The sequence below is a fragment of the Narcine bancroftii genome, chromosome 5 (genome assembly GCF_036971445.1).
Source record: "Narcine bancroftii isolate sNarBan1 chromosome 5, sNarBan1.hap1, whole genome shotgun sequence".
Classification (NCBI taxonomy): domain Eukaryota; kingdom Metazoa; phylum Chordata; class Chondrichthyes; order Torpediniformes; family Narcinidae; genus Narcine; species Narcine bancroftii.
Genome location: NC_091473.1, coordinates 153,020,725 through 153,039,847, shown reverse-complemented (window position 1 = coordinate 153,039,847; position 19,123 = coordinate 153,020,725). Strand labels below are relative to the sequence as shown.

Here is a 19,123-nt window from a genome sequence, read left to right as displayed (position 1 = left end):
TATGGTAGCCAGGAAAGAGCTTAAGAAAGGATTTAGGAGTGCTGGAAGGGGGCCTGAGAAGGCCTTGGGATGTAGGATGAAGGAGAACCCCATGGTGTTCTATTCATTTGTGAAGAACAGAAGGATGATGAGAATGAAGGTTGAGCCACTAAAGGATAAGGGAGGCAACTGTGCTTGGAGGCAGAGGAGGTTGGGGAGGTCCTAAATGAATACTGCATCAATATTCATAAGAGAAAAGGACCTTGATCATGGTGAGGTTGGAATAGAACAGGCCTGTGGGCTGGACAATGTGGAGATTAAGGAAGAGGAAGTGTTGGATCTTCTTAAAAACATCAAGATTGATAAGTTCCCAGGGCCGGACGTGATCTGCCCCAGGCTGCTGTGGGAAGTGAGAGAAGAGATAGCTGGGGCAGTAGCTATGATCTTTGAATCCTCTTTGGCCACAGGGGAGGTGCCAGATTGGAGAATGGGAAATGTAGTCACCTTTAAAAAAGGTAATAGGGAGAATCCTGGGAATTATAGACCGGTGAGTCTTTGGTCAGTGGGGTGTAAACTAATGGAGAGGATTGATAAGGATAGGATCTATGAGCATTTGGAGAAGTCCAGTCTACTCAAAGATAGTCATCATGGCTCTGTGATGGGAAGGTCGTGACTCACGAGTCTAATTGAGTGTTTTGAGGAGGTAACAAAAGAAATTGATGAGGGTAGGGTGGTAGATGGTAGTCTACATGGATTTTAGTAAAGCATTTGACAAGGTCCCCCACAAGAGACTCATCCAGAAAGTCATGGAATCAGTGGAACCTTGGCTGTGGATAAAAAAATAGGCTTGTAGGAAGAAAGCAGAGAGTAGTAGTGGAAGGAAAGTATTCTGCCTGGAGGTCGGTGACCAGTGGGGTGTAGCAGGAATCTGTTCTGGGACCCCTGCTCTTTGTGATTTTTATAAATGACCTGGATGAAGAGGAGGAAGTCTGGGTCAGTAAGTTTGCAGCTGACATGAAGGTTGTAGAAGTTGTGGATGGAGCTGAAGGTTGTCGAAGGTCACAAGAGGATATAGACAGGATGCAGAGTTGGGCAGAAAAGTGGCAGATGGAATTCAATCTGGATAAGTGTGAGGTGAGGAATTTTGGAAGGACAAACCAGAAGGCTGAGTACAGGGTTAATGGTTGGTTGCTTAAGAGTGCGGATGAACAGAGGGACCTTCGGGTCCAAATCCATACATCTTTCAAGGTCACTGGACAGGTTGGTAGGATAGTTAATAAGGCCTATGGGATGTTGGGTTTCATTGATAGGGAGATTGAATTCAAGAGTAGAGAGGTCATGTTACAACTCTACAACTCTCTGGTAAGACCCCACATAGAGTATGGTGTTCAATTCGTGTCACCTCATTAGAGGAAGAATGTGGAAACTATGGAGAGGGTGCAGAGATTTACCAGGATGTTCCCTGGATTGGGAAACAAGTCTTATGAGGCAAGGTTAGCAGAGCTGGGACTTTTCACTTTGGAGTGCAGAAGGATGAGAGGAGACTTGTTAGAGTTCTACAAGATTATGAAAGACGTAGATAGAATGGACACCAGTGCTTGTTTCCCAGGACAGGACCAGCAAACACCAGGGGACATGTGTTCAAACTGAAGGGGAGATGTCAGGGGTAAGTTTTTTTTTTACACAGAGAGTTGTAGCTGCCTGGAATGCCTTGCTGGGGATAGTGATGGAGGCTGGAACATTAGGGTCATTTAAGAGACTCTTAAGCAGCACATGGATAGAGGAAAAATAGAGGGTTACAGGGTAGGGAGGGTTTAGTTTTTTTTTTGAAGGAATATATGTGTTGGCACAACATCGAGGACAGGATGGCCTGTACTGTATTGTTCTGTTCATTTTATTGCCATGTAATAAAGACAGTGTAATATTAAACAAAATCCACTTTAGTTTGCTGTAAGGCATACAGATTTGTCATTGGCAGAAATTGCCAGAAGCACCTCTTTCAGTCAGAGAAAGAGAATCAAAAGAGTCCCCCCAGAGTCACCGAGTGTCTGTGGATTTGCCTCCAGCCCTCCTGCAGACACATAGAGTCCAGTCCAAACCATCAGCTGCCTGAGCCCCACGATCAGGAATCTGTTTAAAAAGAAAACTAATTAGTTGTAAATTTCCTACTCACTGCATGTACTGTGTGGAACTCCAGTTAATAGTACCATCTCCATAGACTGCTGAGTTGAAGTAAATTAATACCACCCCTTGTCATAAGATCACTTGATCTCTATTGCCAATCAACTTTCTGCTGATCTGAGCTTTTCAAATCCAACTGCTTGAGTCACCTGACTCCAATGGCCAGGTGCAGCCTTCAAATAAAATCCCCGTTGAAGTCTGCTACAGACCTTTCAGTGCCCTCAGCACCCTCTCTTATCCCGGTTTCGATACGTAGTACCCCTTCTGCCAGTCCCAGCATCCCACAGCCTGCGTGGGTTCCTTGCCTTGAATCTCCAACAGCCTGTCACCTGTGTGTTTTTCAATCCCAGAACCCCTCACTGGTCTGCTGTCGTGGTCACTGTTCTACGGGTCATCTCTGCTTCTCCTCAAACCAAGGGGTGGTCTCCCCGTTTTCTGGTGCCTTTCACCAGTTGTCCACAGTTATTTAGTCCACAGTATAGTCACAGTTAACTGTTGTTCATGGGCAACCCAGTTGCTCCAAATGTAATTGACAGCATCATTCCCCATTTTCTCCACCGTGGTTGGTGACCATTTGTTTTCATTCTTCTGGGATCTGAAGAAGTGTTTTTCCCCCCAGAGTGTGGTTAGGATTTGGAACGCACTGCTTGAGAGGGAGATGGAGGCAGAGATTCTTCCAGCATTTGACGAAGATCTGGATAAGCTCTTGAATCGCAGATGCAGAGAAGACTGCGGACCCTGTACTGTTGTGTTGGATTAATGTCGACGGTAGTCGGGGCCAGTTGTGTGAGGAGCCAGTTTCTGTGCACTGCTCTGTTCTCCCATTTCTCTCTTCCACCAAGAGATCAGCCCATCATCTGGACCATTCACAGATGATGTTATTCACAAGCTGTTGGTGTCATTTATCACACCTCCCTCACTGCCCCTTGAGACAGTGGTAATGTTAATGGTCATCCATCCAGCCCTTCAAGGCTGCTCTGCCATTCAGTAAGATCGTGACTGATCTGGCCGTGGATTCAGCTCCACCTACCTGCCAGTTCCCCATTAATTACCATATTCTTCAAAGGTTTATCTGTGCCGTAAATGTATTTAATGAGGTAGCTTCCACTTCTTGGACAAAGAACTCCACGGATTGACCACTCTGGGAGAAGCAGTTCCTCCTCATCTTCATCTTAAATCTACTCCTCCTGAATCTTGAGGCCAAATGTCTCCAAGTTCAAGTCTCACCTTACATTTTCATTTTTAAAAAAAAATTAGACATACAGCACAGAACAGGCCCTTCCGGCCCACGAGTTAGTGCTGCCCAATTAACCCACACCCCAGTGCGTTTCAAACAGTGGGAAGAAACCGGAGCCCCCGGGGAAAACCCATGCAGACATGGGGAGGATGTACAACTCATTACAAACAACGTGGGGTTTGAACCCCGGTCCCAATCGCTGGCGCTGTAACAGCGTTACGCTAACCGTGCAACCCCTGTTGGAGAAACGTCCCTGCTTCTATCTGATTTATTCCTTTTATACTTTGAAATGTCTCTATAAGATTCCACCTTCATCCTTCTGAACTCCAATGAATATAGTTCTAAAATTGCCATGGTTTGGCTGCATCAGTTGGACTAGGAACCTGTCTTGCCTCCTTGGTACCCATGTACCATGGACTCTGGGCCTTTCTCCTCGGCTCTGAACTTGATTCTATACAGAACATCTGTTCTGGTGAAGGGGTGTTAACTTTGATCCAATATAAGGAAGTGTGTGACAACGCAGCTTTATCAGCTTTGTATAGAGGATGCTCTGTTACACGAGAAGACCTGTTGTAACCTACAACAGGGTCGTTCTGCAAGAAAGCCCAATTACAGATGGGCGCAAGCCCTTTTACACAGTTTAGCATCCCATTCTACAGCCTGTTTGCGATTATTCATATGACCTGCAATCTGCAAACTTCAGCAAAACATCTAGCATGAGTTTCGAGACCAGCACGGCCTTTGTTCTTATGTCTTGCAGCTCTCTTCTAAAAGAAAACTATTTCTTTACAAACTCTAATATTTTCCCAGAACAATATTATTTTTAATCCTTTTCTTGCTGTGAAATTTATAGAAAGGAAAGAAGTCAATAAAACAAATCTGTACAATGTGATAACCTATCAGGGGCTTCCACTGTTCTGCTAGGGAGGGGTCCCAGGGGTTTGACCTAGTGATTGGGAAGCACCAAGTCAGGAAAGTGTGTGCTACTAGGAGGGGCTCCTGCAGCTACCCTGGCCCCCATCACTTCTCAACTGAGTTCTCTTCTACCCTCCTACCTGTACCCACCTATGGCCTGTGCTCCTCCCCCTGCCCCTTCCTCTCCTCCACCTCCCTCCATTTTATTCAGGCACCTACCTGTTTTTGGGAAAGTCCAGGCCTGTTGTTTACCCTTTACTTCCTGCTGAGTTTCTCCAGCACAATTGTGTACTGTACTCAAGCCCAGTGTCCGCACACTTTGAATCTGAGCCTCTTTCTGTTCCAGCAAATGCCTGTCATCCTGGCAGGCACCAAGCAGCAGCAGAAGAAGTACCTGGGTCGGATGACTGAAGCTCCCCTGATGTGTGTAAGTTCAGCTCGCTGTGACCATTTGAAAAATTCCCCGCTAGTGTGAACGCCCTTTGCTAACCTGGCTCTCCTGCCCCGCTCAGGCTTACTGTGTGACAGAGCCTGGTGCTGGTTCTGATGTGTCAGGTATCAAGACCAAAGCCGAGAAGAAGGGCAACGAGTATGTTATCAATGGGCAGAAGATGTGGATCACCAATGGAGGCAAGGCCAACTGGTAGGTTTCTGTCCATCCACATGACATGGCCAAACAGTGGCTACGTTCCCCATAACATGAGAGGCAAAATATCCAGACAGCTTTTGATCCACAGTGTCCTGTTCATTGATATTTATATTCTGTGGGCTGTACATTGCAGAAGGAGACCGTCACCCCATCATTCTTAAGCCAACTCTGGCAGAACTCTCCTGCATAGACCATGAGACATGGGAGCAGAATTAGACCATTCAGCCCATGGAGTTTGCTCCACCATTCAAATCACGGCCGATGTATTTTTCCTCTCAACCCCATTCTCCTGGCTTCTCCCCGTAACCTTTGATACCCTTACTGGGCCGGCCTTCACAACCACCTCTGGCAACATATTCCACAGATTCACCTCTCTGGCTGAAGAAATTTCCCATCAGCTCTATTCTGAAAGGACGTCCTTTTGTTCTGAGGTTGTGCCTTTTAGTCCTGGACTCTCCCACCAATGGAAACCTTTTAAATTTAGACATACAGCACAGTAACTGCCTTTTCAGCCCATGAGCCTGTGCCAGCCCAATTACACCCCATTGAACTATGTCCCCAGTACACTTTGAATGGTGGGATGAAACTGGAGCCCCTGGGGAAAACCCATGCAGGCAGGGGGAGAACATACAAACTCCTTACGGACAGCGCGGGATTCGAACCTCAGCACCTGTTGCTGGTGCTGTAACAGTGTTGCACTAACCGCTACACCAACCAAACCACGTCACACCAAGTAGGCCAGGTTAGAGGGTGTAGGTTAATTGGGTGACATGGACTCGTGGGACGAAATGGCCTATGATGTATGTCTAAGAATTTTTTCCACATCCACTCAATCCAGGTCTTTCAGTATTTGGTAGGTCTGTCCTGTCCCTTTTTACCTCTCAAGTATTTAGTCACCTCCCTTTTGAAAATTAACACTGACTCGGGTCCCACAGTTCTGTGGATTTCTGAATCTTTTGAATTCTCTGTCCCAGAGAATATTGAATCCTTGTCTGGTTGAAGATCATCTGGGAACATAATGATCGCATAACAGTTTCAATGGGCTGAATGGCCTAGATCATTATTTTTTATGCCAGTGTCTAATGAAGTGAATGAGGATTTCCTCACTGAAATAAACACAAGAAATTGATAGCCCTCTAATAGGCCATTAAATGTGTCATTGAAATCTCCTTCCTGCATCTTGCAAGCTCCTCCCCCTGCTCTCTGTCTGGCTCACATCAAAGATCCTCTGGGTCAAAGAATTCCAGATTCAGAAATCCACAAAGCTCTGGGAGCGGAGTCAGTGGTACTTTTATAAAGGGAACTGGCTAAATTCTGAAGGAGTTGGCAGAACTCTGGGGAAGAAGAGCTGTCACTCAACTCAGCCTAGACTGAGTAGATGCTCTGATCTGAATTGACCTCTGAACTGGCCTAACATGTCCTTCAATATCAACAAAAGCCAGGAAACTGGCTGTAAACTATGATCAAACTAAGGCTGACAAAGGTGCAGCCCCCATCTCCCATTCATGCCCCCGTCTCCCATTCATTCCCTCGGCCCCGTCTCCCATTCATGCCCCCGACTCCCATTCATTTCCTGCGTCCCCAATGCCTTCAGCTGAGGCCTAGCTGACACTAAACCCTGCTCCTTTGGTGACCTTCAGCCTATGTTGGCTGCAATGAACACGATACCAAATCCAACCAAATCTGCACGTGATACCTATCCTCTAGTCCTGCTTACTCGTGTATATCCAGAAGTCTGCTGATCAGAGAGTGTCGAAAAGAGCCTGCACTATCTCCTGCCCTCAGGCATCTGGAAAGTGTTTTAAATAAGACGGATTTTTTTACACATTTAAAGTTGTTCATTTTTTAATTCCTCTTCGTCTGAGAGCGCGTGGTAACTGTTGAATTTAAATTCAATTAATAATACTGTAGCCATGCGCTACTTGAAAGAAGACACATACATGGAGTGTAGTCAGGTTAAGCTTTGAGTTTCATTAGTGCTTAGACCTGACTTTTATACTTGGACTGTTCCCGCCGTGGACCCCCCCATGGCTGGTGTCACAACGTGCAGAACAAAAGCTCGTTTCCTGTGCGCGGACACTTTCCTGCATTACAACGCCCTTCTTCCCCGCGCTGTCCCTGTCTGTTGTCTGCGCAGCAAGGTCCAGTGCATTTTTGGGTTGCTCACTTGCCGTTCACCCAGCAGTTCACTTGTTGGGGTCAGTGCCACTGCGTGGGCTGCTGGCCTTTGGCTGTGCTCTCCGCACAGAGCGTCAGCTCGATCACCACAGCAGGCCGCCACGATACAGTATTTGGGGAAAAAACTTTTCTTTGTAATGAAAAATCTTAAAAATTGCATTTGCAAGATGTGTGAAATAAATCAAAATATTGGAGACCCTCAGTTGGGCAGGCAGAAACAGAGATGATGCTTCAATCCTTTTCTACGGAGAGTTCCAAGTGCACTTCCTCTACACCAACCCCAACCTCTCCAGTCTCCCGACATAACTGGGAGCATCTCAGTAAACCTCCACACCCTTCTCCAAGGCATCAATGGGGGGATCCAGAGTGAATACTCCAGCTGAGGCAGCAGTGAATTCTGCTTATTTCTTGAAATGTTGGCAATATATCTTTGCTTTTTATGGATGCTGAAAAGGCTGGTTGAGTTCTTCCAGCATATCAGTGTATTTATATTTGTCCACCTGCCATTAACTCTAAATTGGGGTGTCCCAGTTGAGAGGGTGAGGTCTCAGTGATTGGGATGAAGTTTGTCACTCTTGCATCACAAGAGCTTGACCTGTAACCTAGGGTGCTACAAAGGTCGGCACAGTTAGTGCAACGCTGTTAATGCACCAGCAACCTGGATTTGAATCCTGCGCTGCCTGTAAGAAGTTTGTACTTTCTCCCTGTGTTTGCATGGGTTTTCCCCACGGGCTCCGGTTTCCTCCCACCATTTGAAACATACCAGGGATTGTAGGTTAATTGGGTACAATTGGGCAGGACAGGCTCGTGGGCTGGAGGAGCCTGTAACCATACTGTTTAGCTAAATTATTTTTAAAAATTTAAAAGGGGATCCACAAAAGGAGAAAAATAACTCCAGAATCAGAAGGACATAAACCCCCTGGTGGACGCAGATCATTGTGCAGGGTGATAGTGAGTTCCACATTTGTCTCCAGGTACTTCCTCTTGGCACGCACAAATCCTGATCCCAAAGCATCCGCGGGCAAAGCCTTCACAGGGTTTATCGTGGATGCCGATTCGCCTGGAATCCAAATCGGAAGAAAGGTATTTGTCTGTTTTGTGAGCTGCTCAGAATATTTTGTCAACCCTTGGTCTCTCCAGTCCAGACTTTGATTGCCCCTGGTTTTAATCCCTTCATCAATGACTGCTATGTCTTCAACTCCTGAGTTGTGGTATTCCTTCACTGGACTCTGACTCTCTTCCCCTTCCATTCTTACCTCTATGTCCTAAAAAAAAACTAATTAGTTGTAAATTTCCTACTCACTGCTGCATGTACTGTGTGAAACTCCAGTTAATAGTACCATCTCCATAGACTGCTGAGTTAAAGTGAATTAATACCACCTCTTGTCACAAGATAATTTGATCTCCATTGCCCAATCAGATTCCTGCTGATCTGAGCTTTTCATATCCAACTGCCTGAGTCACCTGACTCCAATGGCCAGGTGCAGCCTTCAGATAAAATCCCTGTTGAAGTCTGCTACAAACCTTCCCCTGATGCAAAGTTTCTCTCTGTCCACACCCTTTGCAGTTTTAAATCCCTCCAACAGATCCCCTCACAATCGCTGTTCCAAGAACAACTCTAGCTTTTCCACTCTGTCCACTAAACTCACTCCTCCTTACTGGAATCATTTCTTCTGCACCCTCTCGAAAGCTCTCGCATCCTTGTGTGTACTCCCAGAGTGGGATGTGGCCAGATCAGTGTCAATAAAGATGCTTCAAGGTTTCCTTGCTCTTGTGATCTCCAAAGCTCAGGATCCATGTGACAAGTGAGGCACTGCAGGGACTGGGGTGTTAGGGATACACGATGTATGTCTATGACTTGAATGAAGGGACAGAAGGTCGTAGGTGACCCTAAATTGGTTGAATTGTCAGCTGTGAGGAGGATTCAAGGTGACTAGGACATATTGAGCAAGTTGCCAATAATTGGACATTTAGAATGATGGATAAATGGATGGTTATCAACTCGGGTAGAATAAACAGGACGGTGGATTAATTCTTCTGTTAGATTGGGAGGTGTTGATGTGCAGAGTCTGGGGTCTCACCTTTCACCAAAACCAAACCATGCACATGTAGCAGGAAGGCAAATGTTGTCATATATGAGGATGGTGTCAAGATAAAGTTTCCATTTAGAATGTACCCTACATGAAATTCTTTAATTTTTGTCTCCCCTAAGGCAGACAAAGTTGCCACGCAGGTACACAAGGTACACCAACTGCAATTATTTTAATGATTCAGACATTCAGCATGGTAACGGGCCCTTCCAGCCCACCAGCTTGTACCTGCCAAATACCCCACTTAACTTACAAACCCCATGCACTTTGAAGGGTGGGAGGAATTCAGACCCCCCTGGAGAAACCCTTGCAGACATGGGGAGAAGGTATTTACTTACAGACAGTGCAGGATTTGAACCCTCGTCAATGGTGCTTCAGTAGCATTGCACGACCATGCTGTGCTAATAATAGTCTTACCACAAATTACCACAAGATGCTATGACAGATAAAGAGATAATAAATTTGGAAAGATATAAATATTTACAGTTGCATTTAGTGCATTTCCCTTCTGAGAATAGCCATGTGAAATGTATATTATGGTGCTTTCTGTATTACCATTTTTAGAAAGGTTCTGTGTTATATTCCAGTCCAAATGACTCTTTGTGTCCCAAATGTAAACCCCATTCCCACACTCCTCACTGTGATTAAGGAATTAGGGGCAAAATTCTGATCATCCAGCATCAGGTTGTTCAGATATCCTGGTGGCTCAGCAGCCAATTTACTAATCAGGCTGAGAATGGCTGTACAGAGATAAGCTCCGCTCATCCATGCTGACCAAGGGCTTTCCTGAGCTAGTACCATTTGCCTGAATCCCCCTTAGCCTTTCCTAACCAGGTATCTGCCTTTTTAACATTGTAATTGTCCTTGCCTCTACCATTTCCTCTGGCAGCTCATTCCACACGCCTACTGCTTTCTGTGTGGTAAAGGTTGCCTCTCAGGTCCCCTTTAAATCGCTTCCATCTCATTTCATACCTATGCCCTCCAGTTTGAGGATCCCCTCCCTGTGGAAAAGACTGTAACCATTCACCTTCCCTATGCCCTCTCAGAGCTTTGTGTACCTCTATCAGTCTGGAACATGAATGGGAGCCAGTGTGTGTGGTCACAGCATCTTTAGTGAATTTCTGATGCTCTCCGTTCAGAGAGCTACCCTCCCCTGTTCACTTCTCAGCTCCTCTACTCTCCCACCTGTATCCAGAACCTTGGATACATTTACCACAGGAGCTGGGGGCCAGAGCTCTTGTTTATTCACTGCTCCATTTAAATTAACTGAATTCACTGGAAAGGTTTATTATATATCAAGAAAATAAAAATGTGCTTGGGTTTTAAACAGAACCACGGATCATTCCAGCACAGAGAACAGACCCATCAAGTCTTTGTCGAAATATTATTCTGTCTGCAATATCATACAGAATTCTATTATACTTTCGAACCACAAAATTCAGTCCATCAGTGGTCAAACAGGCCCTGCCTTCATTGTATCACTTTGGAATTGTGTGAAGGACAGACTGTAGGAATACAGTTGCATTGTGCATGGTTAGTGTAGCACTTACACTGTTACAGCGCCAGCGACTGGGGTTCAAATCTGGTGCTCTCTGTAAGGAGTTTGTACATTCTCCCCATGTCTGCGTGGGTCTCCTGGGGCTCCAGTTTCCTCCTACCGTTCGAAACAAGCAAGGGTTGTTACATTAATTGGTCAGTCACAAAAGTGTATTTGGGTCACGTGGGCTCATGGGTCAAAGGGCCTTTTACCTTGCTGTATGTCTAAATTAAAATTAAACAAATTAAATTTAAAACTTCAGCCTGATAGCACTGGTATGATCTGACATCTGAATGAAGAGGTGTTCTTCCTCAGACCGAGACACAAACTGTCAATGGGTCAAGCAGCATCTGAGGATGGAGAAAGGAATTGCCAATGGTTTGGGCTGAGACCCGGAATCAGCATTTCACCAGCAGTGAGGTTGTGGTACTCTCCAATCTGAGAGCTACCCCCTCCCCATCACCTCTTCTACCCTCCCACCAGTATCCACCAGTCTGTGCTCCCCCCGCCGGCCCCACCTTAATATTCAGGCGCTGCCTGCTTTTTGCTCATACTCTGACAAAGAGGCCAGACCTGAAATGTTCTTCGATGCTGCCTGACCTGATGAGATTCTCCAGCATGTTTGTGTATTGCACTCAACCCCAGCATCTACAGTCTTTCCTGTTTACCTCCATTTGGCCAGATTGAGATTTGTTCATTCTCAAAACAGTTGGTGCCATCCTTGCCTCCTGATCCCAGAGAGTTGTTGCTTCAAAGCAAAGAAACCAACTAACTGCTAGAGGAACTCGACCGGTCAAGCAGGCTATGTAGAGGCAGAGGGTTGGTCACCTTTTCAGGATCCCCTCCGACAGCCACTGACTCTAATCACCCACTCATCCCACTCACCGAGTCCCTCTGCCCATGGGCACTCCTTGATCATGAGATTCCCAACCCAGTGGATCCCTGCCAACAGACACTCTCCTTATTATAGACTCCACATCCCACCCCCCCCCGCCACCATCCCTGCCACAGGCCAGGAAAAGTCTGTCGACGTGGTTGAAGTAAAAACATAATACTGGAGAAACTTGGCAGGTCAAACAGTGTCCTTTATATTGCAAAGATAAACAGCCTAGGACCAGTCCTCCCCCTCACCAACCATCCCTCTGCCTCTGCAGACACTACTTGACTTGCTGACTTGATGCAGTAGTTTGTTTTTTGCTTTGAAGCCACAAGTCTCAGGTTCAGAGGCAAACATAGTGATCCGTGTTAAGAACATATGACAAAGGAGCAGAACTAGGCCAATTGGCCCATCGAGTCTGTTCTGCCATTCCATCATGAGCTGATCCATTCTCTCACTCAGCCCCACTCCCTGGCCTTCTCCCCATAAACCTTTGATACCCTGACTATTCAGATAACCATTAATCTTTGCCTTAAATACACCCAACGACCTGGCCTCCACAGCCATGCTGGTAGCAAATTCTAGGGACTCTTCACTCTCTGGCTTAGGAAATAACTCTATATCTCTGTTTTAAATGGGCACCCTTCAATTCCTGAACACAATTCCTAAAACACAAAATTCTGCAAGCAATGCTGGAGAAAATCAACAGGTCAAACAGTGTCCTTTATATAGTAAAGATAAAGGTACATAATCAGCGTTTGTCTTGAGCCATTCAGCAAGGTATTCTTTAAGTTGTGTCCTCTTGTCCTTGACTCCCCGACCATGGGAAACAATTTAGCAACATCTACTCTGTCCCAGCCTTTCTGTGGAATGTGTGCAGAGAGAGAGATAGCTGTCGGGTGTGATGGCTCGAGTTCTGCTCTTCGTGACTTGTGATGTCCATGTTCTTGCACTAGGAATTGAACATGGGTCAACGATGCTCAGATACCAGGGGTATTGTATTTGAAGATGTCCGCGTGCCCTTGGAGAATGTCCTTGTTGGAGAGGGAGCTGGCTTTAAAATCGCCATGGGAGCTTTCGATAAGACCAGACCACCTGTGAGTAGCCTGATGTTAGGAGCACGGGGGAGCTGGGGAAGTGTAAAAGGCCTGGTGCAAATCACTCAGAAGACAGCCTAATATTGACAAAGAGAATTGTGCGTATGAGCTGACAGGCATCCAAACGAGCACAGGAGTAGACCTCTCGTCCCTGATATGACTGCATTAGTGAAAGACATCATTGGTAGTCTTACTGCCACCTCAACTCTGCATGTTTCCAACCCCGAGTAACCTTTTACCCTCAGCTTTTCAAAAAAACCTGTCATCTAAATTTAAAAATATTCAGAGACTCTGAAATGTACAGAGGAGGCAGAGATGGTGTGGTGGTAGCGGTGCTATCTATCAGTTCCAGAGAACCTGGTTTGATCCTGACCACTGGTGCTGTCTGTGTGGAGTTTGCACGTTCTCCCTGTGACCCAGAGACTTTGGTATCCTCCGAGGCTGAGAATTATCCATGTGTTAGAAGCAGAACTAATTTCCCTCCGCCTGAGATGTTGCAAGTTCTGCACCCTCAGTGACACAGCTGTCCCAGCCCCATCCTCGCGTCTCCACCCCATACTCATCCCTGCCCCCTTCCCCTCCCCATTCCCCGTCCCCGTACCAATCCCTGCCTCCTCCCAGGCCCCATACCCATCCCTCCCTCCTCCCTGTCCCCGCCCCCATACCAATCCCTCCCTCCTCCCTGACCCCACCCCTGTACCCATCCATGCCCTGTCTGTCCCCACCCCCTGTACCCATACTCATATAACCATATAACCACTTACAGCACAGAACAGGCCAGTTCGGCCCTACTAGTCCATGCCGTAGCAAATCCCCACCCTCCTAGACCCACTGACCAGCACCCGGTCCATACCCCTCCAGTCCTCTCCTATCCATGTAACTATCTAGTCTTTCCTTAAATGTAACCAATGATCCCGCCTCAACCACGTCTGCCGGAAGCTCATTCCACATCCCCACCACCCTCTGGGTAAAGAAATTTCCCCTCATGTTTCCCTTATAATTTTCCCCCTTCAATCTTAAACCATGCCCTCTAGTTTGAATCTCCCCCACTCTTAATTGAAAAAGCCTATCCACGTTTACTCTGTCTGTCCCTTTTAAAATCTTAAACACCTCGATCAAGTCCCCTCTCGATCTTCTACGCTCCAGAGAAAAAAGCCCCAGTCTGCACAACCTTTCCCTGTAACTCAAACCTTGAAATCCTGTCAACATTCTCGTGAACCTTCTCTGCACTCTCTCTATTTTGTTTATATCTTTCCTATAATTTGGTGACCAAAACTGTACACAGTACTCCAAATTTGGCCTCACCAATGCCTTGTACAATTTCATCATAACCTCCCTACTCTTGAATTCAATACTCCGATTTATGAAGGCCAACATTCCAAATGCCTTCTTCACCACACCATCTACCTGAGTATCAGCCCTGAGGGAACTATTTACCACAACTCCTAAATCCCTTTGTTGCTCTGCACATCTCAACAGGCTACCATTTAATGCATATGACCTATTTAAATTTGCCTTTCCAAAATGTAGCACCTCACATTTATCTGTATTAAATTCCATCAGCCATTTCTCAGCCCACACCTCCAGCCTTCCTAAATCACCTTTTAATCTATGGTAATCTACCTCACTGTCCACAACACCACCAATCTTTGTGTCATCCGCAAACTTGCTTATCCAATTCTCCACCCCTACATCCAGATCGTTAATATATATAACAAATAATAGTGGACCCACTATCCTACGCTATCTGGAGCGTAGGAACTCCACTAGTCACCGGCCTCCAATTGGACAAACAATTTTCTACCACTACTCTCTGACATCTTCCATCCAACCACTGCTGAATCCATTTCACTACCTCCTTATTTATACCTAATGCCTCCACCTTTTTTCCTAACCTCCTGTGGGGAACTTTGTCAAAAGCTTTACTAAAGTCCTAATAGACAACATCCACAGCTTTCCCTTCATCAACCTTTTTTGTAACCCTCTCGAAGAACTCAATCAAGTTTGTCAAGCATGATCTACCCCTGACAAAACCATGCTGATTACTCCCTATCAATCCCTGTACCTCCAAAAATTTGTAAATAGCATCCCTCAGAACACTTTCCATCAACTTGCCCACCACAGACATCAGACTTACAGGCCTATAATTCCCAGGTTTGCATTTGGACCCTTTCTTAAACAGAGCAACCACATGTGCCACCCTCCAATCCTTTGGTACCACCCCCGTGGCCAGTGACATCCTAAATATCTCTGTTAATGGCCCCACTAACAGTCCACTAGCCTCCCTGAGTGTCCTAGGGAATATTTTGTCCGGTCCGGGAGATTTATCCACCTTTATCTTTTTTAACACAGCCATCACTACCTCCTCGGTTATCCTTATATGCTTCATGACCTCCCCACTATTTTTCTTTACTTCAATTGTTTCAACATTTTTTTTTTCCTAGTGAATACCGAGGCAAAGAAATCATTCAAAATTACCCCCATTTCCACAGACTTCTCACTCAGCCTACCCTCGCTATCTACAACGGATCCAATTTTATCTCTCACTAATCTTTTACTTTTAATGTACTTATAGAAACCCTTTGGATTTATTTTTACTCTGTCAGCCAAAGCCTCTTCATGCCTTTTTTTGGCCTTTCTAATTTCTTTCTTAAGATTCCTTCTACACTCCTTGTAGTCCTCCTTCAACTTCTCAGCTCCCTGCTCTTTATACCTCTTGTACATCTCCCTTTTTCTCCTAACCAAATTTCCAATATTCCTCGAAAACCAAGCCTCCCTATGACTTCCAGCCTTTCCTTTGATCCTCACTGGGACATAACTACTCTGTACCCTCAGAGTTTCTTTTTTGAATATCCTCCATTTTTCATTAACATCCTTACCTGAAAATATCCTGTCCCACTCAATACTCCCCAAATCCCTTCTTATTCCTTCGAAATTTGCTCTTTTCCAATCCAGAACCTCAACTTTAGGCCTCTCCTTGCTCTTCCTTAAAACTACCCTCTCCCCGACCCCACCCCTATGCCCGTCCCTGCCTCCTCACCATGTCCCCAGCCGTGCAGCTGTCCCTACCCAATGCCCATCACCCCATTTTATCCGTCCCTGGTCCCTCCATGTTCCCAATTCCCCACCCTCCACCCTCTCTTAACGTCCCTGACCCAATCCCAGGGTCCCCACCCCAGTCCCCCCAACCCCTTTTAGCCGCCCCCTCATGGTATCCTGACCCCAATTCCCCCCCCCCCCACCCCTGGAGATGTTCCTGTCCCCACCCCATCCTCAACACAGACTTTAGCTTCTCCCATTCCCCACAATAGTCATCCCCTCCTGCACCCACAGCATCCCCACTCCTGTCCCCTCCTCAGCATGCCTTCCCTTTTCCAAGGTGAATTCTCACCCCCCCACCCCATTGCAGCTATCCTGCACCTTCCCTCAAGGCAGTCACCTCTCCCCCCGCCCCCCCAATCTGGCACAGCCGTCCTTGCCCCTGCTCCCCTCCCCTGCCTTCAAGGCAACTGTCCCATGTCATTCTCTCCTACCTCCTCCCCAGTACTGATGTCCCTGCCCCCTCCCCATCCTGTGCAGTCTGAGCCTGTGGCTGTTCCCCTCAATAACAAATGGACCATTTTGGGTACTGTTGGGGGAGATGACCTACCAGGGACAAGCCATGGAGTACGGTCTTGTGGCTAAGGAGGGAAAGGGAAAGTGGAGGTGAGCTGCAATGATGGGGGATTCCATTATTAGGGGGAAAGATAAGAGGTTCTGTGAAAGGGATCGAGTATTCTGGATGTATGTTGTCTCCCTCTGCCAGGGTCTGAGATATCTCCGATTGAGTTCACAACGTTTTCAGGAGGGAAGGTGAGCAGCCAGATGTCGTGATCCACATAGGGACCAATGACATGGGTAGGAAGGGTGAGGAGGTCCTGCAAGGAGAGTTCAAGGAGTTAGGAGCTGGGATGAAGGACAGGACATGATTGCTAACTGTGCCACGTGCTTGTGAATTTAGAAATGGGAGGATAATGCAGCTTAACACGTGTCTAAAGACATGGTGCAGGAGGGAGGGCTTCAGATTTCTGGTCCATTGGCCTCTTCCAGGGAGGGCTTCAGGTTTCTGGACCATTGGGCTCTTCCAGGGAAGGTGGGACTTGTTGTGATGGGACAGTTTGTATCTGAACTCGGGGGGCTAATATCCTTGTTGGAAGGTTTACTAATGGTGTCCTGGTGAGTTTAAACTAGATTTTTGGGGGAGGGGAACCAGAGTGCCAGAGCAGATAGAGGAATGGAGGAGGGAAAAGTTGATGTGAAAATTGCTGACACCATGAGAAGTTGACGGGTTGAACGTGGTGGGTGAACTTGTTCTCAGGCGCATCTATCTCAATGCAGGAAGGGTTGTAGAAAAGGCAGACGAGCTTAGAGCATGGATTGGCTCATGGAATTATGACATTGTGGACATTATTGAAACTTGTTGCAGGACTGGCAGCTCAATGTTCTGGGCTTCCGTTGGCTTAGACGTGATCGAATAGGGGGAATGAAAGGGAGAGGAGTGGCATTGCTCATCAGGGAAAATAACACAGCTGTGCTCAAGCAGGACAGACCTGAGAGCTCGTCTAGTGAATGGGTGGAGCTGAGGAAGGAGATAGTTATGACCACACTCATGGGGTTGTATTATAGACCCCCCAATAATCAACGAGAATTGGAGAGTAAATCTGTAGAGAGATAGCAGACCGATAAAAGAAGCAGTAAGTTGTGATAGTCGAGGATTTTAACTTTCCACATGTTGACTGGGACTCCCACACTGTAAAAGGGCTGGATGGCTTGGAGTTTGTCAAATGTATTCAGGAAAGTGTTCTAAATCAATATTATAGAGGTTCCAACTAGAGAGTGCAATACTGGATCCTCTATTAGGGACAAGACAGGACAGGTGACAGACATATGTGTAGGGGAATATGTTGGGTCCAGTGATTATAATGCCATTCTTCTTTGGCTTGGCTTCGCGGACGAAGATTTATGGAGGGGGTAAATGTCCACGTCAGCTGCAGGCTCGTTTGTGGCTGACAAGTCCGATGCGGGACAGGCAGACACGGTTGCAGCGGTTGCAGGGGAAAATTGGTGGGTTGGGTGTTGGGTTTTTCCTCCTTTGCCTTTTGTCAGTGAGGTGGGCTCTGCGGTCTTCTTCAAAGGAGGTTGCTGCCCGCCGAACTGTGAGGCGCCAAGATGCACGGTTTGAGGCGATATTGGCCCACTGGCAGTGGTCAATGTGGCAGGCACCAAGGGATTTCTTGAGGCAGTCCTTGTACCTTTTCTTTGGTGCACCTCTGTCACGGTGGCCAGTGGAGAGCTTGCCATATAACACGATCATGGGAAGGCGATGGTCCTCCATTCTGGAGACGTGACCCACCCAGCGCAGCTGGATCTTCAGCAGCGTGGACTCGATGCTGTCGGCCTCTGCCATCTCGAGTACTTCGACGTTAGGGATGAAAGCGCTCCAGTGAATGTTGAGGATGGAGCGGAGACAACGCTGGTGGAAGCGTTCTAGGAGCCGTAGGTGATGCCGGTAGAGGACCCATGATTCGGAGCCGAACAGGAGTGTGGGTATGACAACGGCTCTGTATATGCTTATCTTTGTGAGGTTTTTCAGTTGGTTGTTTTTCCAGACTCTTTTGTGTACATAATGCCATTAGTTTCAAGTTAATTATAGAAAAGGATGGGTCTGGGCATTGGGTTGAGATTCTAAATTGGAGAAAGGCTCATTTTTTTGAAATGAGAAAGGATTGGGATAAGTTGTTTTCAGGCAAGGATGTGCAAGGAGGTTCAAAGGTGAAATGTTGAGAGAACAGAGTTTGTATGTTCCTGTCAGGATTAAAGGCAAGGTTAGCAGGCAGAGGGAACCTTGGTTTTGGAGGGACCAAACCTTGGTTTGGGAAGAAGAGAGGGTAGAACAGGAAAAGGCAACACGGAGCAAATGAGGTATTTGAATATTTTTTAAAAATTCAAGAAAAACCTCAAGAAGGAAATCAGGAGGGTAAAGAAGACGTGAGGTTGCTTTGGCAGAGAATGTACCAGGATTTCTACAGGTATATTAAGGGCAAAAGGACAAAATTGGTCCCCTTGAAGATCAGAGTGTTTGGCTTTGTATGGAGCCAAAAGAGACGCGAGATCTTAAATGTTTATTTTTTTATCAGTATTCACTCAGGAAATGGCCGCAGAGTCGTGGGAAGTCAGGAAATCAAGCAGTGAAGTCATGGAATCTGTACAGATTAAAGAGGTGGAAACACTTGTTGTCTTAAAGCAAATAAGGGTGGGTAAATCCCCAGGGCCTGACATTAATATTCACTCAGGCCTTGAAGGGAGACTGGTGCAGAAATTGCAGGGGCTCCAGCAGAAATATT

At 46.5% G+C, this 19,123-nt stretch overlaps 1 protein-coding gene and 1 long non-coding RNA gene across 6 annotated transcripts in view; one reads left to right on the top strand and one right to left on the bottom strand.

The window, feature by feature from the left end:
* acadm (acyl-CoA dehydrogenase medium chain) overlaps positions 1-19,123 on the top strand; it is a 55,696-nt gene that overhangs the window by 28,798 nt on the left and 7,775 nt on the right. For 2 of the 3 annotated variants that reach the window (XM_069939405.1, XM_069939407.1), the window contains exons 6-9: positions 4,659-4,739; positions 4,825-4,955; positions 8,114-8,222; positions 12,600-12,740. In XM_069939405.1, coding sequence (XP_069795506.1) covers positions 4,659-4,739; positions 4,825-4,955; positions 8,114-8,222; positions 12,600-12,740 — 462 coding nt within the window. The remainder of the gene's footprint in view (positions 1-4,658; positions 4,740-4,824; positions 4,956-8,113; positions 8,223-12,599; positions 12,741-19,123) is intronic. The other variant, XM_069939406.1, reaches the window with a different exon arrangement.
* LOC138764082 (uncharacterized) overlaps positions 1,856-19,123 on the bottom strand; it is a 50,708-nt gene continuing 33,440 nt past the window's right edge. For all 3 annotated transcript variants that reach the window (XR_011357977.1, XR_011357979.1, XR_011357980.1), the window contains one exon: positions 1,856-2,109. This is a non-coding gene — a long non-coding RNA (uncharacterized lncRNA). The remainder of the gene's footprint in view (positions 2,110-19,123) is intronic.